We start from the raw sequence: 21,663 nt of genomic DNA on the forward strand, positions 1-21,663 counted from the left end.
TAAAAAAATCACCTCCGTACAGTGTGTGTCTTTAAAGACTTGAGCTGTTCACACCAAAATAGTTTTTTGTACTAGACTGTATTCATGTACATTTTTATATGGGTGTGTATGTGACTGCTGTGGCTTGGAGCCAGCCTCAAGTGGACACTGGAGGAACTGCAGTTTTTTGCACTTCCACATTGCCTTCATTTTTAGATCCCGGGGGTTGCCACATGGTATATTATCAACTTATATTATACAGATTGACTTGAAATTGTATTCAACACAATCACTTCAGGGAAGGGAAAAAGGGAAAAGCAATAAGCTAACCCAGTGGCTCTCAAACTTTTGACAATGAGTACCACCACAGAACATTTTTGGCTCTCAAAGTTCCACCATTATGGCCAACATTGAAATACAGTAGAGCATGGTTATTTAACTATACAGTTTACACAGGAGGCCATTTTATTCCTGATATGCATTTGATTTATTATTGGCTGCATACCACGCACTGTGGCCTGGGCCCATTCTTTGTGCCACTCCAAAAGAATCCAAACCGGATGTGACTCCAGTCATATTTTCTTACTATTTAGCATCGTGTGCCGCTAGCAGGCGCACGTCGCCTCTTGCACTTGTGCTGAGTTCACTGTAGTTGACTTCGGTTTCTGCTGTGCTGCTCGACGAATCTGCCACACTTTTCTTTACCACAAGCATACCACGCATACCACCTGTGGAACTGGTACCACAGTTTGAGAATGAATGAGCTAACCGATGTGCTCACTTATTCTTCAACCTGTATTGTGTTTGATTCCTCAGCCATGAGTTAGGGGGGGTTAAAGGGAGAATTTACTGAAGGAGCTGGCTTTTATAAAACTTTGATTTGAATAAAAAAGAGTCACAAAATAAATTGAACAAGAACCTTAATGTGACAATAAGACTTCAAATTTATTTTTTGAAAAGAAGAAAAAAGGTTTCATTAGGGTACGTGAAAAACAGTAGCTTCAGATAATTAATGTATATACAGTCACTCAGAGACAGAAGAAACATCCTGCATACCAATGAAATACACTTTACAAGCTTTGTTTCGTGTGTGTTGTCTGTGTTTAATATTCTCCAATGGTTGAATTCTCCAAGGTATGTGCAGGGAAAACGAAACCTGTATCTGTAAAGTCTGTGAACCAACTTCAGTGTTTCTGTCATAAAACAACGTTTAAACTAAATGTGTCTTTTTGTGGGAGTTGATTTGACATCATAGCTGCCTGAAAAATCATTTACAACAAAAACCAGAAACAAAGAAAAAAAAAAGCCCTGACAGAGACCCCCAATCCCGCCCCGCGCCCTTTCTGTGAGCAAAAGAGGAAAGCTTCAAAATGTACAAGCACATTTTCACCTTAGAGTAAATCAATCAACTATGGGCAGTAAGGGTGAAATATGACAAAGCTAAAAAGAGATGAGGAAATCAAAAAGTGTATATTACTAAATCAATTCATGAATAAGTTCTCATCAAAATTTACAAGTTTAGTCAGAAATGTAAAAAAGTCATTCTGCCAAATGAAGGCTTAAGGCTCAAAGTCTTTGTTCAATGAAAAACAGATATGTTCTCTGTTTCAAAGAGCTCACGATGAGATCAACGCTGAATACATCTGAAGTGTGGATTTGAAATGTGCAAACTGTTTTGGACCTCGGCATGTTTGACCTTTCAGTCAAGCTTTAAATGTCCTCAGCTCCTGATTTAACATGAATTAGGCACCGCGTTCACCTAGAGTTTTTTTCCGGGGGCAGAAAAGCGCTGGCTGCTTGTGCGTCCCGTGTTTGACCGACACTGCTCTGTTACTTTTTACTGAATGTTTTATATTTTAGATCGTTGTTTTACCCGATCAGACACGGAGCAAAGAGGATACGGGTACAAGACTCGATCTGTAGGCGGCAAAGCTACAGGGAATATCATACATTTGGTATAGAGTGCCAGTGACGTCAACAGCGCCTTTTTGAAAAGTTGAAAGATTTTAAACTTGAAGCGCTCGGAGCGGCCACACAAAAAAGTGTAAATAGTAAAGACGCTGGGGGCCGTGCTTTCTCTTTAAGCGGCCGCTTTCTGCTGCGAACGCTAGGTGGAGACCGGGGCCTTTCTATGTGTTTGTGTCATTGGCTGCTCTTCTTTCTGTCCCGTCACATTTGAAAGAAATCAGCTGTTTTGTGTTCTGTTTTCTTGAATTACAGTACAAAGCAGATTATTCTGCAGCTTCCTGTTGGTACTTCCACGCCTGCATGAGTCAAAAGGGGGGCAGGTGAGCTGACAGAAGAAGCGTTAAAGACATAGACAGACTCGAGCATCTGCGTCGTTACAAACAGCTCACAGAGAGCCGAGGAAATGGAGGGAGAGAGAGAGAGAGAGAGAGAGAGAGAGAGAGAGAGAGAGAGAGAGAGAGAGAGAGAGAGAGAGAGAGAGAGAGAGAGAGAGGATAAGACCTTTTAGTCAAGTAAGACGTTCATGAAAGGTCAACGTTCAGCCGAAACAGGATCACACTGTGTATCCACTACGAGTGTTGATCTGTACACAGCTGTATCCATCACAATGTCCTGTAAGAAGTCAGGAGTGGTTCCTCTACCCAAAAACACTTCTAGTGTGTCTGAACGAGTTCAGCCAGTGCGTGTGTATGCAGTGGGTTTTTTTTTTTCCTGTTAATGTTTGGTCCACCTTCCTGTCCTGACCGTAAGAAACCATCCAACCACTCTGGTCCTGAAAAAAGGATAGACCCCCCCCAGACCGACGACTCAGCCGTCATTCACGTCAGATGTCGGCTCCAGCTCCAGACTCTCTGCGACTTCTCCCATTTCGTCGAGCAGCTCTGTGAACGCGGGCCGTCTGAAGGACTCCACCTAAGAGTGGAGGAGAAGAACGTGACTCTGTAGCGTAGGAAAGGTTTAATATGTCATCCCGTCACTCCTCAAATTTCAGCATGTCAATGAAAACTGTGAGGAGTGATGAGGTCGTAGCCTAGACGCCAAACACAAACTATGAAATGTTTAAACGATACAAACGTGAGGTGTGAGACTGAACTGGGTTTCAAAAAGAGAATCCAATGCAAGTGACTAAATCTGCATTCTTTCTTATTTCCTGTTTATTACGTATTGTTCTTCATTGTGTTATTATCACTTTACACACTCAGTATCCATCCACTGCACATAGCTCTGCTTAAATACGGCTCCAGGTGTTAGTCTAATCACTGTAAACATATTTCTTTACTTTATCTATTTTGTATTTTATTTGATATTTTTAGACTTTTTTTGTCTACCTTGCCTTACCTTTGCTGTTCATTATTTTTGTTTTTATACTACTGCTCTTTGTGGCTTTGAATTGCCCCCTGGTAAACAATAAAGTTTTTTAAATTGAATTGCATTGAATTGCCAGCAGGGGGCACCTCCACTGGTTGCAAAAGAAATCAGACTGTAAAAAAGTTTCCCAGGACACTACACTGCATTTCAGTTGTAGCAACCAATTAAAAAGCATCCGAATACATCCATTAAACTACCTTCAAATAGATGATAGATGACTTCAGGTCAAGTCAGTTTTTTTTTCATGTTTTCAAACATTTAGAAAATCCGTTTCATTCAACAAAACGAGAGCATGCGGTCACTTTTTTTAGATCTGTTTTCTTTCTATGTAAACTCGTCTTTCTGCTTACCATGCAGCAGCTCGCTGCCAGCTCCAGGAGACTCTGAGGACAACCCGTCACCAGCTCCCTGAAAGCGTCCACATCCAGCCCATAGTCCTGAAAGAAATGAAACATTGTTCACATTTTCCCTACACAGAATTCTCAACACATCCTCGTACTGGAACAATGGACGTTTGGGTCTCTTTCACAGCTTGGGATACGATCATAAGAGAACATACAAACATCAAATACACTGTTATTCACTTCCCCTGAGGATGGGGAAGATCATTCTATATTCATATGTCAACATTTCAATGTCCTGAAATCTAGTTTTATGATGATGTCAATGGACATGTTTCACTGATGTATGAGTTTACTATTTTGTAACTGTGTAAGAACACGGTGAAGTCCAAAGCAAATGTCCCGCTAGGACAATAAAGTCTATTTTATGGTATCGTTTTTTTTTTTTTAAAGGTTTATTTTTGGGCTTATTTGCAGAGGTAGAACAGTGGAAAGAGGTGGAAATCGAGGGGAGAGAGAGACTGGGGAATGACATGTGGGAAAGAAGCCACAGGTCAGATTTGAACCCGGGTCGTCCGCTTTGAGGAGTACACCTCTGCACATGGGGCGTGCACTAACCGCTTGGCTACTGGCGCACCATCGTGTTGTATCTTTAATCAAATCATTTGGGTTTCAAGAGATCTGGTGACACTTTGGATTGATTCTTTTATGTGAAGTTTAATTTACCAACTTTTTTTTTACAGGATTGCTGTGCATAAAGGTAGAGTCAGTAGAAATGTTCGTTCCAGCTTATAAACATAACATTCAAACTGAGCCCCTCCTCCTGGACTCATCGCCCGCTGAAGCGCACACTCACTGCAGGACTTTGCATGTACGTTTACTGCTTGTACCTACACTGCAAGCTACCTGAGAATATCACATTCGTTTGTAATGGAAAAGCCGATAATTTAGCACGCTAGCATAAGCTAATTATCCAACAGAAAGCTGGCCAACTCTGCGTCCGTGGGTGAAAGCCATCCCTAAAGTTCATTGTTGTTTTGAAACCACCTTTAGCTGCTTGCCATTTTGCGTCTATATTTTCTCTTTTAATGCGTTATACTCGCTATTTCAAATGGCGTCTACAGTCGCTGAATTTTATCCACTCTCAAACTCACTCCCATGCTGTCTTTGGCTGGGGGGGGGGAAACACACCCACTCCCCTCCCAGAAACATCAAGGAAGAAGGAAAGAGTCTCTGCAGAAACAGTCACCACCACACATCTATGGAGGCCCAGAAGGGATGATTGAGTAGCTTTACTTACTACTTACAAAAAGTCTATATTTTTAAGTTCTTTACTGCGGGGGACGAAGCCCATCGATAACTGTCGCCATGCTGGAAATCCTATCTCAACCTGACTGATCTCAGCTTTTCAAATGTAACAACTAACTGCTTTGTATTTTTACTGTTTGAAACGATTGATGAAAACTTTTCCAACCAGTGGTGCGACATCAACAACAAGGGTGTGTGTGCATGTTTATGATTGTTCTCCCTTTGGCTGCTGAGATCATATGTTTCCTCCGAGCTCTACCTGTGTTCGGGGAAGTATCTCCGGGTCGGCTGGGATCCTGGCCAAGATTTCACAGAGCACAATGCCGAAGGAGAAAACATCCACCTGGAACAAGAAAGATATGACATCATCATTTATGTTTATAACAAACATTAGGGCGGCAGTAGCGGCCAGTCCACTTCCTGAGCACTGCCGAGGTGCCCTTGAGCAAGGCACCGAACCCCAAAACTGCTCTGGAGCGCTCTCTGTGGTCAGCCCCCTCACTCTGAGACCTCTCCATTAATGTCCATAGGATCCTGTTTGTGCATGTGTGTGTATTTCGGCCTATGTGTGTGTAGCATGTTCATTAGACAGAGTGTAAAACTGGATTTCCCCTCGCGGGATTAATAAAGGATAAATTATTATTATTAACTCTTTTGTCCCCCTGGCCATACGAGTGTACAACATTTTCCTTTTTCAGCTGCACACCTTTCTTAAAGAGACAGCCTCTAATTGGACACTTTAATGCTTATCTTTACTCATCAGCATCAGCAATATATCAGCAAAATGGCACCTTCAAGTTTACACTGACTCATTTAAAACCTGCACCTCCTAACCTAACCTCCTTTCAGACACTGCTGTACCATGCAACATAACTCCTACTGAGCAGCTGGAGGTCTACTCTGATATGTACAGGTTTCATTTTACCGGTGGTTTTAAACTGTTCACACAGATGAAGCCACCAAAAATGTCCACAATTTCCATGGGGGGACTTGACTATAATGAGATCCCCCATGGTGATTTAGTCGATGAAAGTGTCACTTGGAAAGTTAATCTGTCCACCAGGAGGAGCAGTGATTATGGAAGCTAAAGTGATTGCTGCATCTGAAAACAGCTGTGTGATTCTGCATGAGTCAGTCTACAGTCTCTCTCTCTCAGTAAAAGCCTACTGTATCAACACCATCCTAAAAGTAATCCTAATTGTAACAACCTAACTTAAAGAGAATCTCTAAAGAACAGCAGGACTTTGGTACCTTGCGGTCGTACGGCTCTCCTCGGAGCATCTCGGGGGCCATCCAAAAGGCTGAGCCCACCAGTGACAGCTTCCTGGCAGGGTCTTTGACCGGCAGCTCTACCACCTCCCTGGCCAGGCCGAAATCAGTCACCAGGGCCTCCCGACCCCGAGGCGTCACTCTGATCAGACAGTTCTGGAAAGAGCACCAACAAGGTTAGTAACAGGGTACACAAGCATGGGTCAGTCCTGTCAGTCTAAGGCCGTTAGCTGAAGGTGATCACAGCAGTGCTTACATCCAGTACAACATCTCCACCTCGAGCAGTTCTACCACCACCATATGGAAGAAAACAGATTGTTGTGTTTTGCGCCACCATTTCAACTAATTAGTTCCACATCTTGAAACTGAAACTGACCTGTTGCCAAGCAACCCAAACTTTCTCCGGCAGTCTCGTGACTTTGTTTGTGTCCATGGAAACCACAGATCTGGTTTTATGTACAATGCTTTGATATATAATGCAGTGAGTTCAATAAAAGTGTGTTTTGTGATTCAGAGGCATCAGCTGACCAATCATAATAAACTCTGTCTGCTGTAATGTTAACCTACAGTATTCAGAACACCTGGCCGAGTGATACACACTGTGAAAAGTCTATCTATCTATCTTCTCTGATGTACGTCGCTTTGGATAAAAGCGTCTGCTAAGTGAATTGTAGAATCTATCTATCTACCTATCTATCCATCCACCCATCTATCTATGTATCCATCCATCCATCCATCTGTTGTTTTGTAAAACAACCTTAAATCAGAAGGCACATTTAGGGCATTGACCTCAAGAGCAATACCAACTACTAAAACAAACTAGAATCATGTTTTGTACAGTAAAATCTGTGCAGTTAACTGTAATGGTACATAAAGTGGAGCTTACATTATACATACAGTAGGCCCTTCATACACCCATACATACACACAAACACATAAATATCAAGATCAAGAGTCAAGATGGTAAATGAACTTGAACTTGTATAGCACTTTTCTCGTCTTCTGACTGCGCAAAGGTCACACCTACACATTCACACACTGATGGTAGAGGCTGCTGTGTGAAGTGACCATCAGAAGTAATCTATTCATACACATTCACACGCTGCTGACGAAGCAGCGGGAGCAACTTGGGGTTAAGTGTCTTGCTCAAGGACACATCGGACATGTTGCTGCAGGAGCTGGGGATCGAGCCCTGACCTTCCAGTTTAGAGACGACTGACTCTACCACTGAGCCACAGCCTCCCCCATGTGAGAAGTCCCCCCTCTTTCTGTACTGCTCTGTACGGAGCCCCTGAAATAAGTTTTGAGGACTTTAGGGGCTCCGTAACTCAGTCTGCTTGGTGACTGAAAGAACAAAAAAAAGATGATTGTGTTGTGTTTCTATTTTTGTATTTAATTTCACTGTTTACTGTTTATCTGCTTTGTTTTGACAAAGAGTTTTGTCTTCTAGCCTGACAAACGCATGTAATTCAACTGCAGTGTTCTTCTTTTGCCAGCAGAGGGCGGTGTTGGGTTTGATATCTGCAAACACAGGCTATAGCAACAGTTCCTATGTCCACTTGTATTTATTTTTTAAAGTCTTGATTTTAAAATACTCTTTCATCAATAAGCTTGACATCCAGCTCTCAGACAGACAGGCTCTCTTTAGACTCGACTTATCAGTGGACTCAATAGGATCTGTTATCAGGACCTTTCCACTGCACTAAATAATTCACAGGGACCCCCTTTTGAAGGGACTTGGTACACAACAAAGACTCGGTGTGGCACCCTGTGTGGCTTCTGACGGGCTAACTGTAAACTGATTTTCTAATAATAGTCTGTGATCTGTGTGGAAAAGAAAATCCATCATGGTTCATAGATTTTACAGGCTCAGAGCTGGAGGTGTGATGAGAGGCCGACTGTGGGAGGGCTTCAGTTACATAACAACAGTGGGCGGCCACGAGTGCGTTTTAGGGTTCTTGTGTGCAATTCATATGTGCCATGTTGATGAATGTGTGCACACTCTGTTTGTGTGTTGGTGACTGCACCTAATAAAAGTGTCTGATAGAAAATCCAGACAATACAAATGTGAGTTTTTGCATGCATGTAAATGTAGTTTGTAGTGTGTGTGTGTGTGTGTGTGTGTGTGTGTGTGTGTGTGTGTGTGTGTGTGTGTGTGTGTGTGTTTGAGGAAGTGATGTATCAGCATCTGGCTGCCATTGCACCAGAAGCCTTTTCCCATCCAGTGTAGCCTGTCATTAAGAGGCTCTCCGGGGACAGGGCTTCAGTCCCAGACCTCTAAATTTAGCCCTGGCCCTCTCTGCCAAGGAAAGCAACAGTTTGGGAAACAAAAAAAAAAAATGGAGCACATTAGTGAGAACTGAGAAGGAGAAAAAAAAGCAGCTTGTAAGCACTAATTAAAAGGGGCCTCAACTTTTCCAGGAGCTTAAACTCTGCAACAAGTCAACTTGCAGGGTTACTGAAGCGTATTCACAAAGGCAGCGTTTGTTCAGGCGGGCTCTGGAATGCCATTTGCCTTTTGGACGACTGTAAATGTTGTCATCAGAGGCTTCAGCCACTTAACTGGGTGAGCAGTAGAAGTAATTGATTGTACCAGAAAACCTGAGAAGAACATGTACCGAGAAGTAGAACTGAATTTAGAGGGAAAGTGGTGTCTGTTAGAGGCACACATTCCTGGAACAAATTACCAGCACATATCAGGGACTGTGACAACTACTGAAACTTAAAAACAGAACTCAAACATTGGTTAAAAACAAACCAGTCATGTACGCATATATAATATTTGTCTGGTCTATAGCCTCAACTCAACTCCTTAAAGGACCAATTTATAAGATATCTACTGAATAAATGATAAAGTGATCTTACTATATGATCAGACATTAAGGAAACATGCTATGTTGAAGTGCTGTCTTCTCTGACAACAATGCAGCAGCCAGTATGTCCTCCTTCTAACTTTAGATTCTGCTCCTGAATGCTCTGGATTTGTTTGGACCAGAGAAGGTAGGCGGTTTAAAGGCACCCCCACACGGCCGTTTTGGTCAGTTATCAGGTCAAACCAACAGGTGTTGCAGCGATGGAAGCAGCAAGAGAAGTGGTTCAGATAGAAGTGATTGTACTCGACCTAAAAAGCCTCTGCATGTTTCTAATAAGCTCCACGAGCAGAAACGTGATCAAACTAGGATCAATATTGGAGATGTTTTTGAAAAATGGAGAGAGGTTAGAACACAGAAAGGTTTACAGACCCATACAGAGCTGGATAAACACTGAAGCTTCAGAGTCCACCACATGGTGACCTGCGTGAGCAACGACTCTAGAGGAGGGGGTGGGGGGGAAACAGCTCTCTTCAATGTTTGAATCTGGACTGCAGTACTCATTTTAAACTCTGGGTGTCAGAGTTACATACTGCTCATTTAAGCTTCATCGAAATGCATCAAAAATGTGTGAAAGCATGGTTGGCCAATATTCCCCGGCTTACATCCAATATTTAACATTTATGCATGCTGTGTGAGAAAGCATTGCTTGTTTACAGAAAATAATTTATCATAATAAATACAGACTTCTTCTATGTGCCGATTGCACGGCCCTAAAAGTGTTAAAAGCCTCTTTTTTATGCCTTTATTTTAGAGGCATGGACAGTGGAAATGGGCCGGAAATGAGGAGAGAGAGAGTGGGGAATGACATGTGGGACAGGAGCCACAGGTTGGATTTGAACCTGGGCCTCCCACTTGGAAGACTCCAGCTTCTGTTCATGGTAACTATGCTACCAGCGCTCTAAAAGCCTCTTTTTGAAGATTTTTTTTAATCTTATATTATTTAACTTTGCGGTGTTTGTGTGCGATATGGTTGTTTGTTTGGTTGACTTGTGTTTCGTTAAATGACTCTTCATCTAAAGAAGATATCTTGGATAAATACATTTAACTAACTACTAAAACATGTCAAGTAAAGCTTTAACAGTTTCTCCAAATCAATAAAACCCACCCATCCAATCTTTGTGAGTGATCAACCTTAAGCATTGAAGCCCGAGAGTGACGTAAATCCACTTTGGCTGCTGTGGGAATAAAGTGAACGGATGAAAGAGGCCAAATGAGTGGCCTCAGGGTGACGTGCGTGGTGAGAGGGTTTGGGTGCAGAGAGAGAAAGGGGCCCCATTCACACACAAATCCAGGGTGCATGAAAGATTCAGCAACTTATGTGTGAGACGGCAGCACCTAGTGAGCAACCATCTATTAACACAACAATGGAGCGAGTGTCATGTTGCCTTGTTTCTTTGCATTAGTGGCTGATTTTTCTGTGAAGCCTGGCAACCACGCACGCACGCACGCACGCACGCACGCACGCACGCACGCACACACACACACACACACACACACACACACACACACACACACACACACACACACACACACACACACACACGCATAACTTAAAGATATTTGAATGATGATCTGCATTTCTGAACTCTTATCTTCGGGTATATTTTAATATTAGGTTTGTATTTATATCAAATCTGTTTTTTTTCCCTCTAAATTAATTTAGTTTTTGCAACTTTAATCTGCTCATCTTATCCACAAAGGCGCAGACACAAACACAAGGACTGCGTCTCGTGATTTGAAAAGTTCCACTCGCTTATTAAAACAAAGCCATGAGAAGCTTCAGTTTTGATAGGAGCAAGGCACCTCGATCGTTGCATTTACAAGACAGACAGTGGACCTTCTCCCTCTCTTTCTCTCTCTGAAGCTGATATGATTCTGCTCTCTTGGTTTTTCTGTGTCTTATCTCTCTGCAGGAATCGAGAGGGAGATTTTAAACTGTAGTTTTGTTTTATTGCACGGAGCCGCCGAGGGCTCAGGCACAGTTTCAAACTGTGCGCTCAGTGAGGTCCTGTACTCTCTCTCTCTCTCCCCCGCTCTCTCATCTGCTGCAATTTTGTGTGTGAGTGCGCCCATATTGAACTGGTAGCATGGTGTATCCCCTGTGATGGCTCAGTGGTGGTTGCTGTGAAAGCAGCTGATGACATCTTGACTGAATCTTGACTGATCCCTGAAGGGAAACTTGTCTGGCACATTAGTGAAAGGCAGAGAGTGAGGGTCCTTACCTTGGAGTTCAGGTCTCTGTGGTAAATGTTCTTGTAGTGCAGGTAGATCATCCCTCTGCTTATATCACAGGCCAGGTCCACTTTTTCTCTCCAGCACAGGGGGACGTCTTTCCTGGCCAGCAGCTCCTCCAGACAGCCACCGTTTACGTACTAAAACAGACAATATTTACCAGGATTTACACTGTATCAACAAATATAGCATTAAGCTAAGATAATACACAAATTATGCACCAGACAAACACACTTTTTGTGTAAGTGACCCCCTTGAAAACGAGATGGTGCATCTCAAGGGGCTATCCCTCCAATTAAAAAAAAAATTCAATTCAATTTCAATCTTAAAAAAAGAGACCCTTTTCTGCACATGCTCACCAACTCATTATCACTATCAACTCATATCACTGTCATCTGTTTTTTTTTTATTTATTTTTTTTTTTACAATTAACACATACAGCCTGTGAGGCGTACAGCCATGATGACTCACAACCTGAAAGAAAAAATGATTGAAGAGCATTTAATGCAATCTAGCGTTGGCCTCACCTCGAGGATCGGGTAGAGTTTGTCTTCTTTGACACAGATTCCCAGATATCTAGAATGAGAGAAAACATCTTTTAAAATGGGTTCTTCTTACTGATGTGTGTCATTATTAGGTGATTTTACCAATCATATCAATTATGTGTTATTGTGAAGAACGCATTTATTTAGCCGCACTCTTCTCCTCTGTCGCCCCCCCGGTGGTGGAGCAAACTACCTAACTCTTTCCTGTGCACCTTTAAGAAAAAGCTAAAGACCCAGCTCTTTCATGAACACCTATGCACTCAAGTAGTTGTATATTATATATTAACTTTAAATACTTATAAAAACGGTGCTAAAGCTGTTTGTTTGCACTTCCTGACGTTGTTTCCTCCTCTCTAGATCCTTGCTTGTGTTGTTCTTGTTCTCTGTACGTCGCTTTGGATAAAAGCATCTGCTAAGTGAATTGTAACATTCTTACTCTCTGATGTTCGTCACTTTGGATAAAAGCATCTGATAGATGAATTGTAGAATTTAGATTCATAGCTCTTAGTAAGAGTTGCATGGTGGTGCAGTGGTTAGCGCTCTTGCCCGCTTCCATCACTGCAACACCTGTTGGTTTGCCTTTTGCCTGGCAAACCGAGGGGCGTCAAGACTTTTCCCTTGTCTGCTGCATATTTTCATCCTTTTTATTTGCATTGATCTCAAAGGTTTACACCTCATCACGGTTAGCTTTAAAAGCTCAAATTGAGCCACAGTGCTGCATTGAGTACTGGATAAAATGTCTTTAAAAAACACAAAGTACACACACACTTTGTATTTGGTTTTAGCCTTCGCAGTGTGAGCATGTCATTGTGTATCAGGCACTATCAGTATGTATACTGCTTCCATCAATCTGCTGTAGTATAAGCTCCATCCTGATTTGAAAAGCTGCCCTCTGATAACCTCACTGCTGTGTGACCTTGCTAAACAACTAAAAAAAGGTTGCTTGGCCAAACATGACGTCTGCCTGGCATCACATGTTACATAACAGCTGTAGGTGGCAGGGCCGGTGTTAAATAGCACAGAGGTCTCATTTTGAGATACGCTGACTGCAGTCACAGCACCGAGGCTGACGGTTATGTTGCAACCTCCAGCAGGCAGCATTTTACATGCACAATTTAAAGGATACTTCACCGGTTGAAACATGAATCTGTATTGACATTGGGTCATATATGTAGTTAAGAAATACATTTTGAAGTTGGTGCCTTCTTGACCGAGAAAAGGCAGAAAGTGTCTTTTTGGCTCATGTGGATGAAAGACACCAACTCCCAGAATGCACAAACTTCACAGACGTGTCAGACTCTTTTGCTGTAGTGAAACTGAACCTGTTAGATGAACCAAACATCTTTTGGCATGACCTGGGACATGTAGGTTCTGTTACCTGACGATATTTGGGTGGGAGAGTTTCTGCAGCAGGCTGATCTCTCGTACAATGCTGTCTTGGTCCACGTCGTTTTTGTAGATCTTCACCACCATCACCTTCCGGTTGGTGCTGTGCATCACCTGAAGGGCATCGGTGTCCATTAGAAGCAAGTCAGTGGAACAAGAGATGGGAGAAGCAGTTCTAGCAGCTCTGCACTTTGTACATTTTTTAAGGTTTCAAAGAGTTTAATCGCAGTTGTGTTTTCATATGTCGTCAATTTGAACATGAATCCAAAATCAGGACACAAATCTCACTCTAACTGGACCAACAAACTCTGACTTCCTCAATCACTCATCTGTCCTGTGGCCTCTTTCTAGTTCATTTAATCCAGGACAAAGCCTAAATGTATGTAAATCAGCTCCTCCTGTCGCTCTCCATAGCACCGCAGTCACATTAGGAGTTATATAAGATCTCAGCTGGGGATGAACGTCGCGCCCCCATGGTCTCAAAAGCTGGTGGGCCAATCGTGGAATGGTGAGAATGTCCCAATTAGTACTGAAACAAAGCAAGCTTTTATGGCGGCTCACACGTAGGCAGGCAACAAGGCAAAGAGGAGGGGGGGGGGGGGGCAGAAGGATTACCTTGTAGACTTTGGAGAAGAAGCCACTCCCGATGAGCTCAGCTGTAAAGTTCTCCCAGAACTCCAGCTTGCGGACGGCTGTGCGGAGCTTCTGCCAGCGGTCCACATGGTAGTACTTGTCTGAGGACTCACCCAACAGGGTGGGACTGCTGGGCTCCGAGGACACGTCCACATCACACATCCTGGAGATGTCCGCTGGGAGAGTAAAGACAATTTAAGTCATCGTTATGGCGAATTAAAAAAGCCCAAATTCACACTAAAAAAAGGCATTTACATGAGTATATACCAGTAGAGTCCATTGTCATCAGACACTGCCTTTGACCTTAAGAAAACAAATACAGAAGACAGATCCATGCTATTTGTTTAGAAGTTGATTTATTATTATTGTAGTACAAAAGGTTATACTTTGTTATGTGAAGGGATTGGCTTTAAAAATGTACAGTTCACTTAACCCTCTGTAGGATCTGCTGTCCTTTTCTTTATCTCACTAAACTAGTCTACTGATGTCAGCTATACTAACGGGATGTGATTACGCATCACTGTGACCTGCGCAGTTAATAAATTTAATGTGTTTTTGTACCTTTTACTTTTTTACGATGTAGAATGACTTGGAGGGGGAGGCTAACTGGCTTACCCGGTGATTGTTTTGTCCTTTTTTTAATCTGTAAGTTTCAGCCAAACTACGTTCAGTAAAAACTCAATTTTGGGTGTTTTTTTTCATGAAATAAAATATAGCAAAAATCAGATGAGGAGTAGGGCCCGATACAGGATGTTGGGAGCCGATACTGATGTTAGGAAGAGAAAAAAATCTGATTCCGATAAATCACCGATATCTGTCTTCTAGCTATGTTGAAACTTTAGAGATAGATGGATATAGATAAACACATTTATGACGTTGATCCCTCAAATGCAGTCATCAAACACATGCAGAAAAGATTTACAATATAACAAAGCCAAGTAAAGAAAAAAAGAAAGTAACTGCACGTGCATCACCGCATGACACTCTGTGGAGAGTTATAATGCTTGTTGTAATCCATATAGCGCCCTCTGCTGGTGAAAGGGAACTGCTAGCTAATACAATGAAACTCAGATGAAATGATATTTAACTGGTGAATAAATCTAATAACATCACATGTCTGCGATAAAATAAGCTGATACCAATTGTCACTTGATACCGTAATATCGGCCGATATTATCGGTCGGGCTCTAATGAAGAGGTGCAATAACTGAAGGAAAAAATGTTTGAAATGTAACAAGATGGAAGGGCCTACTGGTCCATAACATCATGTAACAGTGAGGCTGAGTTTTGTTCACACAGAGTTAAAGATCAGAGGCTATTTAGAAAAAGAGGAAGGCTTGTTGCACATGTGGATACTTGTATATTCTCTGTATCCACATATAGACCAGGGTATAAAATCAGCTGCTTAACTGATCACACCAACACAAAAGACAAAAGAGCAACGTATTAAACAGAACGAAAGCGACCCTGGATGAAAGAGAGGCTCACAAAAGGTCTAATTTTACTCTCCTACTTGTGAGCTGCATGGAAAGAGGAGAGTGGCTCCACTTTATGGAGAGAAACAAAGACAGTGAATAATGTGAGGTTGAAAATAGAGGCGAGATATCAGGGCTGGTCATCAACACAGATTCACCTTCCGGAGAGGTCAAGAGAGCTTTTTGTTCACAAGAGAAGGTTTCATCTCATTTCTGACGAGGACGTCTGACAAAACACAGATTGTAAATCATAGAGAGAAAGAGACGGCTGAGATGAATGTATCAGCTATCGGAGCTTAAGCTTATCTGGTTTTTCCAAACATTTGCAGCATTATGCTCCAAGTCCCGCGGGTTTACTCTGAACTTGGAAAATTCGCTTTTAGCTTCTTGTGGAACAATTTACAACACTGTCTCAAGATTGACACTCTTGTTTCTCTTGGGCAGATTAATGAAATGATCTCAAACCACTTTACCACAGTGTGTAATTGTTTGTAATGAGAATTATCCTGACCTGTCTTTATTGTTTTATTTGTGCCCTTTTTGTTTGTTCTTTTGATCTGTATCTCGACATCATTGTAAATGAGGGAAACCTCAGTGATTTTTGGACTTAAATAAAGGTTTGAAATGAAATGAAATGAAAATGTCCATGACATTATAGATAGAGAACACATGTTGAAATACAGCAGCAGTTCACACAATATAGTTATAGAGAAGACTACATCTACGGCTCCAGGCCTTTAACGGTGCACTTATGAAGATAGTTTATTGCACTGTATTTTAAAGGTCACATATTCTCCTCCTTTTCAACCAGTTTTAAAAAGTCTCAGAGCTCCACAAAAACATGTCTGTGAAGTTTCTTGTTCTAAATCCACTCTGATCCTGTATTTGATCATGTCTATAAACCCCTCTATTTCAGCCCTGCTCAGAACAGGCCGTTTCTGTGTCTGTACCTTTAAATATGTAAATGAGCTGTGTCTGACCACGCCCCCTCTCTGGAAGGGCTTGAGTGGCTTGGGCTTTCTCGCTGTATGCCCTATTGTTTACGGGGAGAAGGCAGACTCAGAGGGCAGAACAAACACCTATCTGTGGGAGTGTCACCCACCTGGGGGAGGGGTTACTGCCCTTTGTGATATCATGAAGGGAAAATCTCCAAACGGCCTGTTTGAGTACACAAGTGGAGCAGGGAAAAGACAGAGAGGATGGACTTTTCTCAGAATTGGGGGGTTTCTAGACAGACAAGAGACAAATATTAGTGTTGTGAAAAAACATGGTTAAGTGTATTTTAAATAATATGTGACCTTTAAAAGCCAAACGAATACAAACCCCACACTTGCTCCCTAAAGTAACACTCGATACGATAATAGTACGATAACATCAACAGTTAAGTTGAGCTATAGTATAGCTGTATTGGGTGATTTAATTGGACAAACATCAGGGGAGAAACGACTTATTGATGGATGACCAACCCCAACATGGAAGGTGGTGATATGCACCCTCTAAGTTAGTTACTACTTGACCTTCTTCTGGTTTACCTATCAAGCCACAAACCAAGTTGACGAATCCTCATTGTGTATTTTCCCTCCATTCATGTATGTCAATATGTTAAACTCCCTCAGCTGACACAACGTAAACTGTGTCTCCTCGTTTTTCTAAAATCACACAAAATGGGAAGCTATCTGGCTGTCAGCTCATGTTTGCAGAGTTCACAAACAGAATCACAGACCGTCGTTAAGCGCCTGCAGAAAAAAACTATAAAAAATTGCAAGAGTAAAAAACATGAAAGAGTAAACCAGGTGAGGAGATTCCAAACACAAAAATGTCACAGCTACTCCTAAAAACACAAGAGTGTGCATGCCTTCCTTACAGAGGATGTTGGGTGTTTGAGTAAGTATTGAGGAGAGCAGCAGTATGTGGATGTCACCGTTATGCATCTACCCTTCTCTGATGTTTCTATGCAGCATAGCTGGTTTGCTTTGGCTTGTGAAGGACTCGTGCAGCGAACACACCAAGACCTCAGGAAACATGACTACAGTAGCTTGTTTTCTACTTCACCTTACTTACTTACATACATAAATGACTTGCTCACTTTAATTTCCTTGGTTGCTCTGTTTAATTAAATCTCATAAAAGGGGAAGTTCTGACCTCATTTCAGCCCCAGAGGACTGGTGTGCCAACACTAAAGATCAGAGTTTGTTTTTTCCATGACAACAGTCTCTTTTGCCCCTCCAATGACGCCCGTGGACAGCACACACTGACACGCTGACACAATTGGCAGGGTTTTGTCAATCAAGCCGGGGAATCAACCCCATCTATTCATGCTGCTTTTGTTCATTCGGCTCCGGACTAAACAATCACTCCACTTTCAGCTCTAACGCCGTCAGCGAGAAACGCTTACAGAGCAGTCGCTGTCATGTAGCTGCCACTTTCTCCGTCTCTCTACGGTCTATTTTCTAGTTTTCATCCCACATCTCTCTGCCTTTCTCTTTCATAAACGGGAAGCTTTTTGTTCACCCCACTTAGAAGCAGCAAAATGTCAAACTTCCTAATTTGTAACACTCACTGTAATCACTTTTCCAACAAGGTCAAAACAATTACAGTACAGTACAAATCACAATGTTTCTTTACACTGGCTCAGTAGTAGAGCCGGTGGAATCACAAGGTTGGCGGTTTGATAGACAGATATGTTGTTGAAAACGTGCTTCATATCAACAGTGGAGTCTGTCGTCTTCTGAGAACTAATAAGTAAAATAACTACTTATTGAAAATGGCTACAATCTGATTTATAATGTGCGAGATGTTTCCTCTCCCACTGGCACAGCAACACTAAATAATGTGAATATTAATACGAGTATAGAAGCAAAGAAAAGTAACGCTTAAATCACGTCCACAAGTAACTAGTACATGTAGTTACTCAGTAGCAGTGTTTGTCTCTCTGAAGTGTTACAGTCGGTCAGTTATTTATTTTGTCAATAAAACTTTAAAAATGAAATCAGGGACGCGCGCCCCATGTACGGAGGATATAGACCTTGTCCCAGCAGCCGTGGGTTTGAATCATGGCCTCGGCCGTTTCCTGAATGTCAACCCACACTCTCTCCTCCCTCCTGTCCCTCTTCAGCTGTTCTAACTTATAAAGACAAAACATTTTACAAAAACAAAAGAAAGCATTTAAAGGCAGGATTGGTAATTTTTCAAAAACTAGCATAATTTTGAAAGTAGCGTTCCCTCAGTGCTCCGTCTGCACCCGCCCCCTCCCCTCTGTGCCCCCTCAAAAGCCACGCCCCCTCACTTACATGAATGAGCGCCATTGGTCCAGAAGCGGACCTCAGCTCATGCTTTGACTGAGGCTCGTGCACATAAGGGGTAGAGAACGATCAGGGAGACAGGGAGGCGTCTGATTGGTTCATCAGATTGGTACCTCGTGGCAGACATTGGTCGAAGTGTTTACAGGCTTACAACTGATACAGATAACGGATTTTCTTTGTTCCTTTTTCAGAGAACATGAGTTATTAATCTCTGTCAGGACCTAAAGACAATTTCAACCAAAATCTTAAAAAGTGTATCTGGAGGAAATTACCAACCATGCTTTAAAGTAAGTCATTAACAAAAGAAAAACCTCTTTACAAAGAGAATTACAATGTTGACAGAACGTTTCCTTTCTGTATCCTTCAGTTAAAAAGCCTAAAATACTCACTTATTGCAGTTTCATCTTTCTTTTTCAGTTCTTCTCAAATTCTCTGTTCCACATTCCTTTTTCCATTTCTTTCCGCTTTACCCCTCTCTTTTTCCCCTCATCTGTCAGCTCCAGCCCCATGAGCTCACGTAATGTCCCATCATGCCCCATGATGACCACAAAATGGAAAAACATAGATTTTCTAAGTGTTATGTCATTCTGAAGATTTCCAAGCCTGTAGTTTGGGTTGACCACTTTTCCTGATTTCTGAAAATGAAGCAAATCCACATTTATAATAACCATAGCGTAACACACATTCACCGCCCTGAAGAATGTAGAACAGCACGTACCATCAACAATATTTCATCTGGCTGTTTGGCTGCTCTCAACTCAAAGACCTTGCACATGAGTGACAACGTGATCCTTCAGAAGCCCAAGGTTTGTGTTCCTCCCAAAATGCAATGGGAAGGTTATACATGCAACATAAGAGGAAAAATGTCTGACTGTGAGGGAAGGTCATCATCACAACCTGCTGCGAGTCTGACCTGCGTCTGACGCCGCACATCAACAGGAATATCAGGGTTAGACATCGCCACACTGACGTCCAACCAGTTGATAATGACGCTCATAAAACCTCTCAGGTAAAAGTTTTTCACACCATGGTGAGATGTTTCCAAAGAGCTGCGTCTCTCACAACAAGGACTGTCTCTGAGGAATGTTCCAGCATCAGACTGGGAGGTGAAGTTAGCTCGTCTTCAGATATGTGTATGCTCATTCTGTGTCTTTGCACACTTAAACTGTAGACTCCTGAGCAGCACTGAAGGGCTGCGTACATTCAAGTCCCAAAAAGAAAGATTGAGGTCATCTTATGACATCAACGTGGTGACTACTTTCAGAAAAAATGACAAGAAATCTCACCATGTAAAAAAAGATGTAAAAATCTGCTCTTGTTTACACCAATATGTTTTAGTTAACATGGTGACAATTACACTCCCCAGGGGACTTAAGCTGTTGAATCTGAAATGTACAAGCACACTTCAATGGCAGCTGTGGCTCAGTTGGTAATGTCGGTCACCTCCAAACCAGAAGGTCGGGGTTCGATCCCCAGCTCCTGCAGCTTCATATCTTTTGAGTCCTTGGGCAAGACACTTAGACCCAAGTTGCTTCGTCTGCGGTGTATGAATGGGATTAGCAACTTCTGATGGTCACTTTGTATAGAAACCTCTTCCATCAGTGTGTGAATGGCTAACGCTATTTACCATAAATAACAGGTAATGTCCATGTGCTCTCTATGGCAATAGTCAGTAAATCCATATCAGAGCACTTAAAGAATACATAACTTTTGAACATTTTTTTAGCCACATCAACTTTAGGCATAAAGTATGTTAAGGGCAAATTGCACAACGGCAGAGCAATAATCTGCCTTCAACAGCCCTCCAGTCATGACATTTCCAGGCCTTGCATCAAAGCCAAGCACTTCAAAGTGGCCTGAGCCAAGCCACACTTGGTATTTGCTTCATGGGTTTTCCAAAGCAAAGTGACGCTCGCCTCAGAACCACAGCTCTGCTTTCGTCTGCAGGTCTGTAAGGCAGAGGTGGTGGGTAGGGGTCTGTGACATGTCAGATTGGTTGACATATGCTCAATAACGGACAGCAAGAGCACACATAGGTGAGGCTCGCTCCACACTGATGTCTCCAACACACAGTGGTGCATGCAGCAATGATGAGAGATGGAAGAGTTGCAGAACATGAACAACTTTGTATTTACAGAACTCACCTCAGAAAGAAACCGACTGGTAAAATGCAAAACAACCAGATTTAACATTATATTGAAATTAAGTAATTATATCTTAGAATTATACATGTCTTACTGGAGTTATAATGTCTTATGAGGCTTCTAAAAGAAACTAAATATTAGGGCTTTAAGTGTATTTGTATTCGCCCTGAACAGCCACAGTTCAGATGTCATGGTTCGGTGCATTTAATCATACGACGAATACGTCCGAGTGGAGACAAAAGGCAATCCAGGTGGTGGTCATTTCTGTAAATCACATCTGTTTACTTACATTAAACAACACACAAAGAAGAAAAACACATGGCAGCAAGATGACATGGCGGAGCTGTAAGACCTGCCTGCTTCTTTTTGTAAGAGGAAACTTCAGGTTCACAGTTCAGTATGTCTTTGGAAAAACTGCAAACATGCTAATAAATATAAGACGGCATCACCAGAGGTGCTCGTCACCAGAACGAGGCATAAGAGGAAGACGTGTCCAACAACTTATCCCACCTGGGTCGAAGACTTTACCAAAAGTTAAAACATTTTATGGCAATGTGCGCCTATACATTATTAGAGGACTTCAAGTGTGTATTTAAAGTGATCAAGCGTCAATGTCTCATAAAACAGACTGTTGTCTTTTACTGGCCTACAACAGATTGAGCACGATTAACTGCTGCACCTGCTGTCATATAAACTAACAACACATGGATGGACACGTGCCACTTTAAGTTTACTGCACTCTTCATAAACCATAGATATGACACATAGCTTCTATTTCTACATGTTCTACCAACTAAAAAGTACTTTGAAATAAAAGCTGGTACAAACTGTGACTTGCAC

At 42.1% G+C, this 21,663-nt stretch overlaps 1 protein-coding gene and 1 long non-coding RNA gene across 3 annotated transcripts in view; both read right to left on the bottom strand.

The window, feature by feature from the left end:
• The window catches only part of LOC132973773 (uncharacterized), a 390,261-nt gene that overhangs the window by 227,531 nt on the left and 141,067 nt on the right, over window positions 1–21,663 (bottom strand). The gene's annotated exons all lie outside the window — the stretch shown is intronic.
• Window positions 900–21,663, bottom strand: part of zgc:162952 (PKc_LIMK_like_unk domain-containing protein) — a 33,770-nt gene continuing 13,006 nt past the window's right edge. For both annotated transcript variants that reach the window (XM_061037360.1, XM_061037361.1), the window contains 8 exons: window positions 13,885–14,078; window positions 13,262–13,383; window positions 11,866–11,914; window positions 11,329–11,478; window positions 6,216–6,389; window positions 5,224–5,307; window positions 3,666–3,752; window positions 900–2,859 (listed from right to left, as the gene is read on the bottom strand). In XM_061037360.1, the coding sequence (XP_060893343.1) occupies window positions 2,755–2,859; window positions 3,666–3,752; window positions 5,224–5,307; window positions 6,216–6,389; window positions 11,329–11,478; window positions 11,866–11,914; window positions 13,262–13,383; window positions 13,885–14,078 (965 nt within the window). In that variant the 3' untranslated portion in view covers window positions 900–2,754. The remainder of the gene's footprint in view (window positions 2,860–3,665; window positions 3,753–5,223; window positions 5,308–6,215; window positions 6,390–11,328; window positions 11,479–11,865; window positions 11,915–13,261; window positions 13,384–13,884; window positions 14,079–21,663) is intronic.

The sequence above is a fragment of the Labrus mixtus genome, chromosome 5 (assembly GCF_963584025.1).
Source record: "Labrus mixtus chromosome 5, fLabMix1.1, whole genome shotgun sequence".
NCBI classification, from domain to species: Eukaryota; Metazoa; Chordata; class Actinopteri; order Labriformes; family Labridae; genus Labrus; species Labrus mixtus.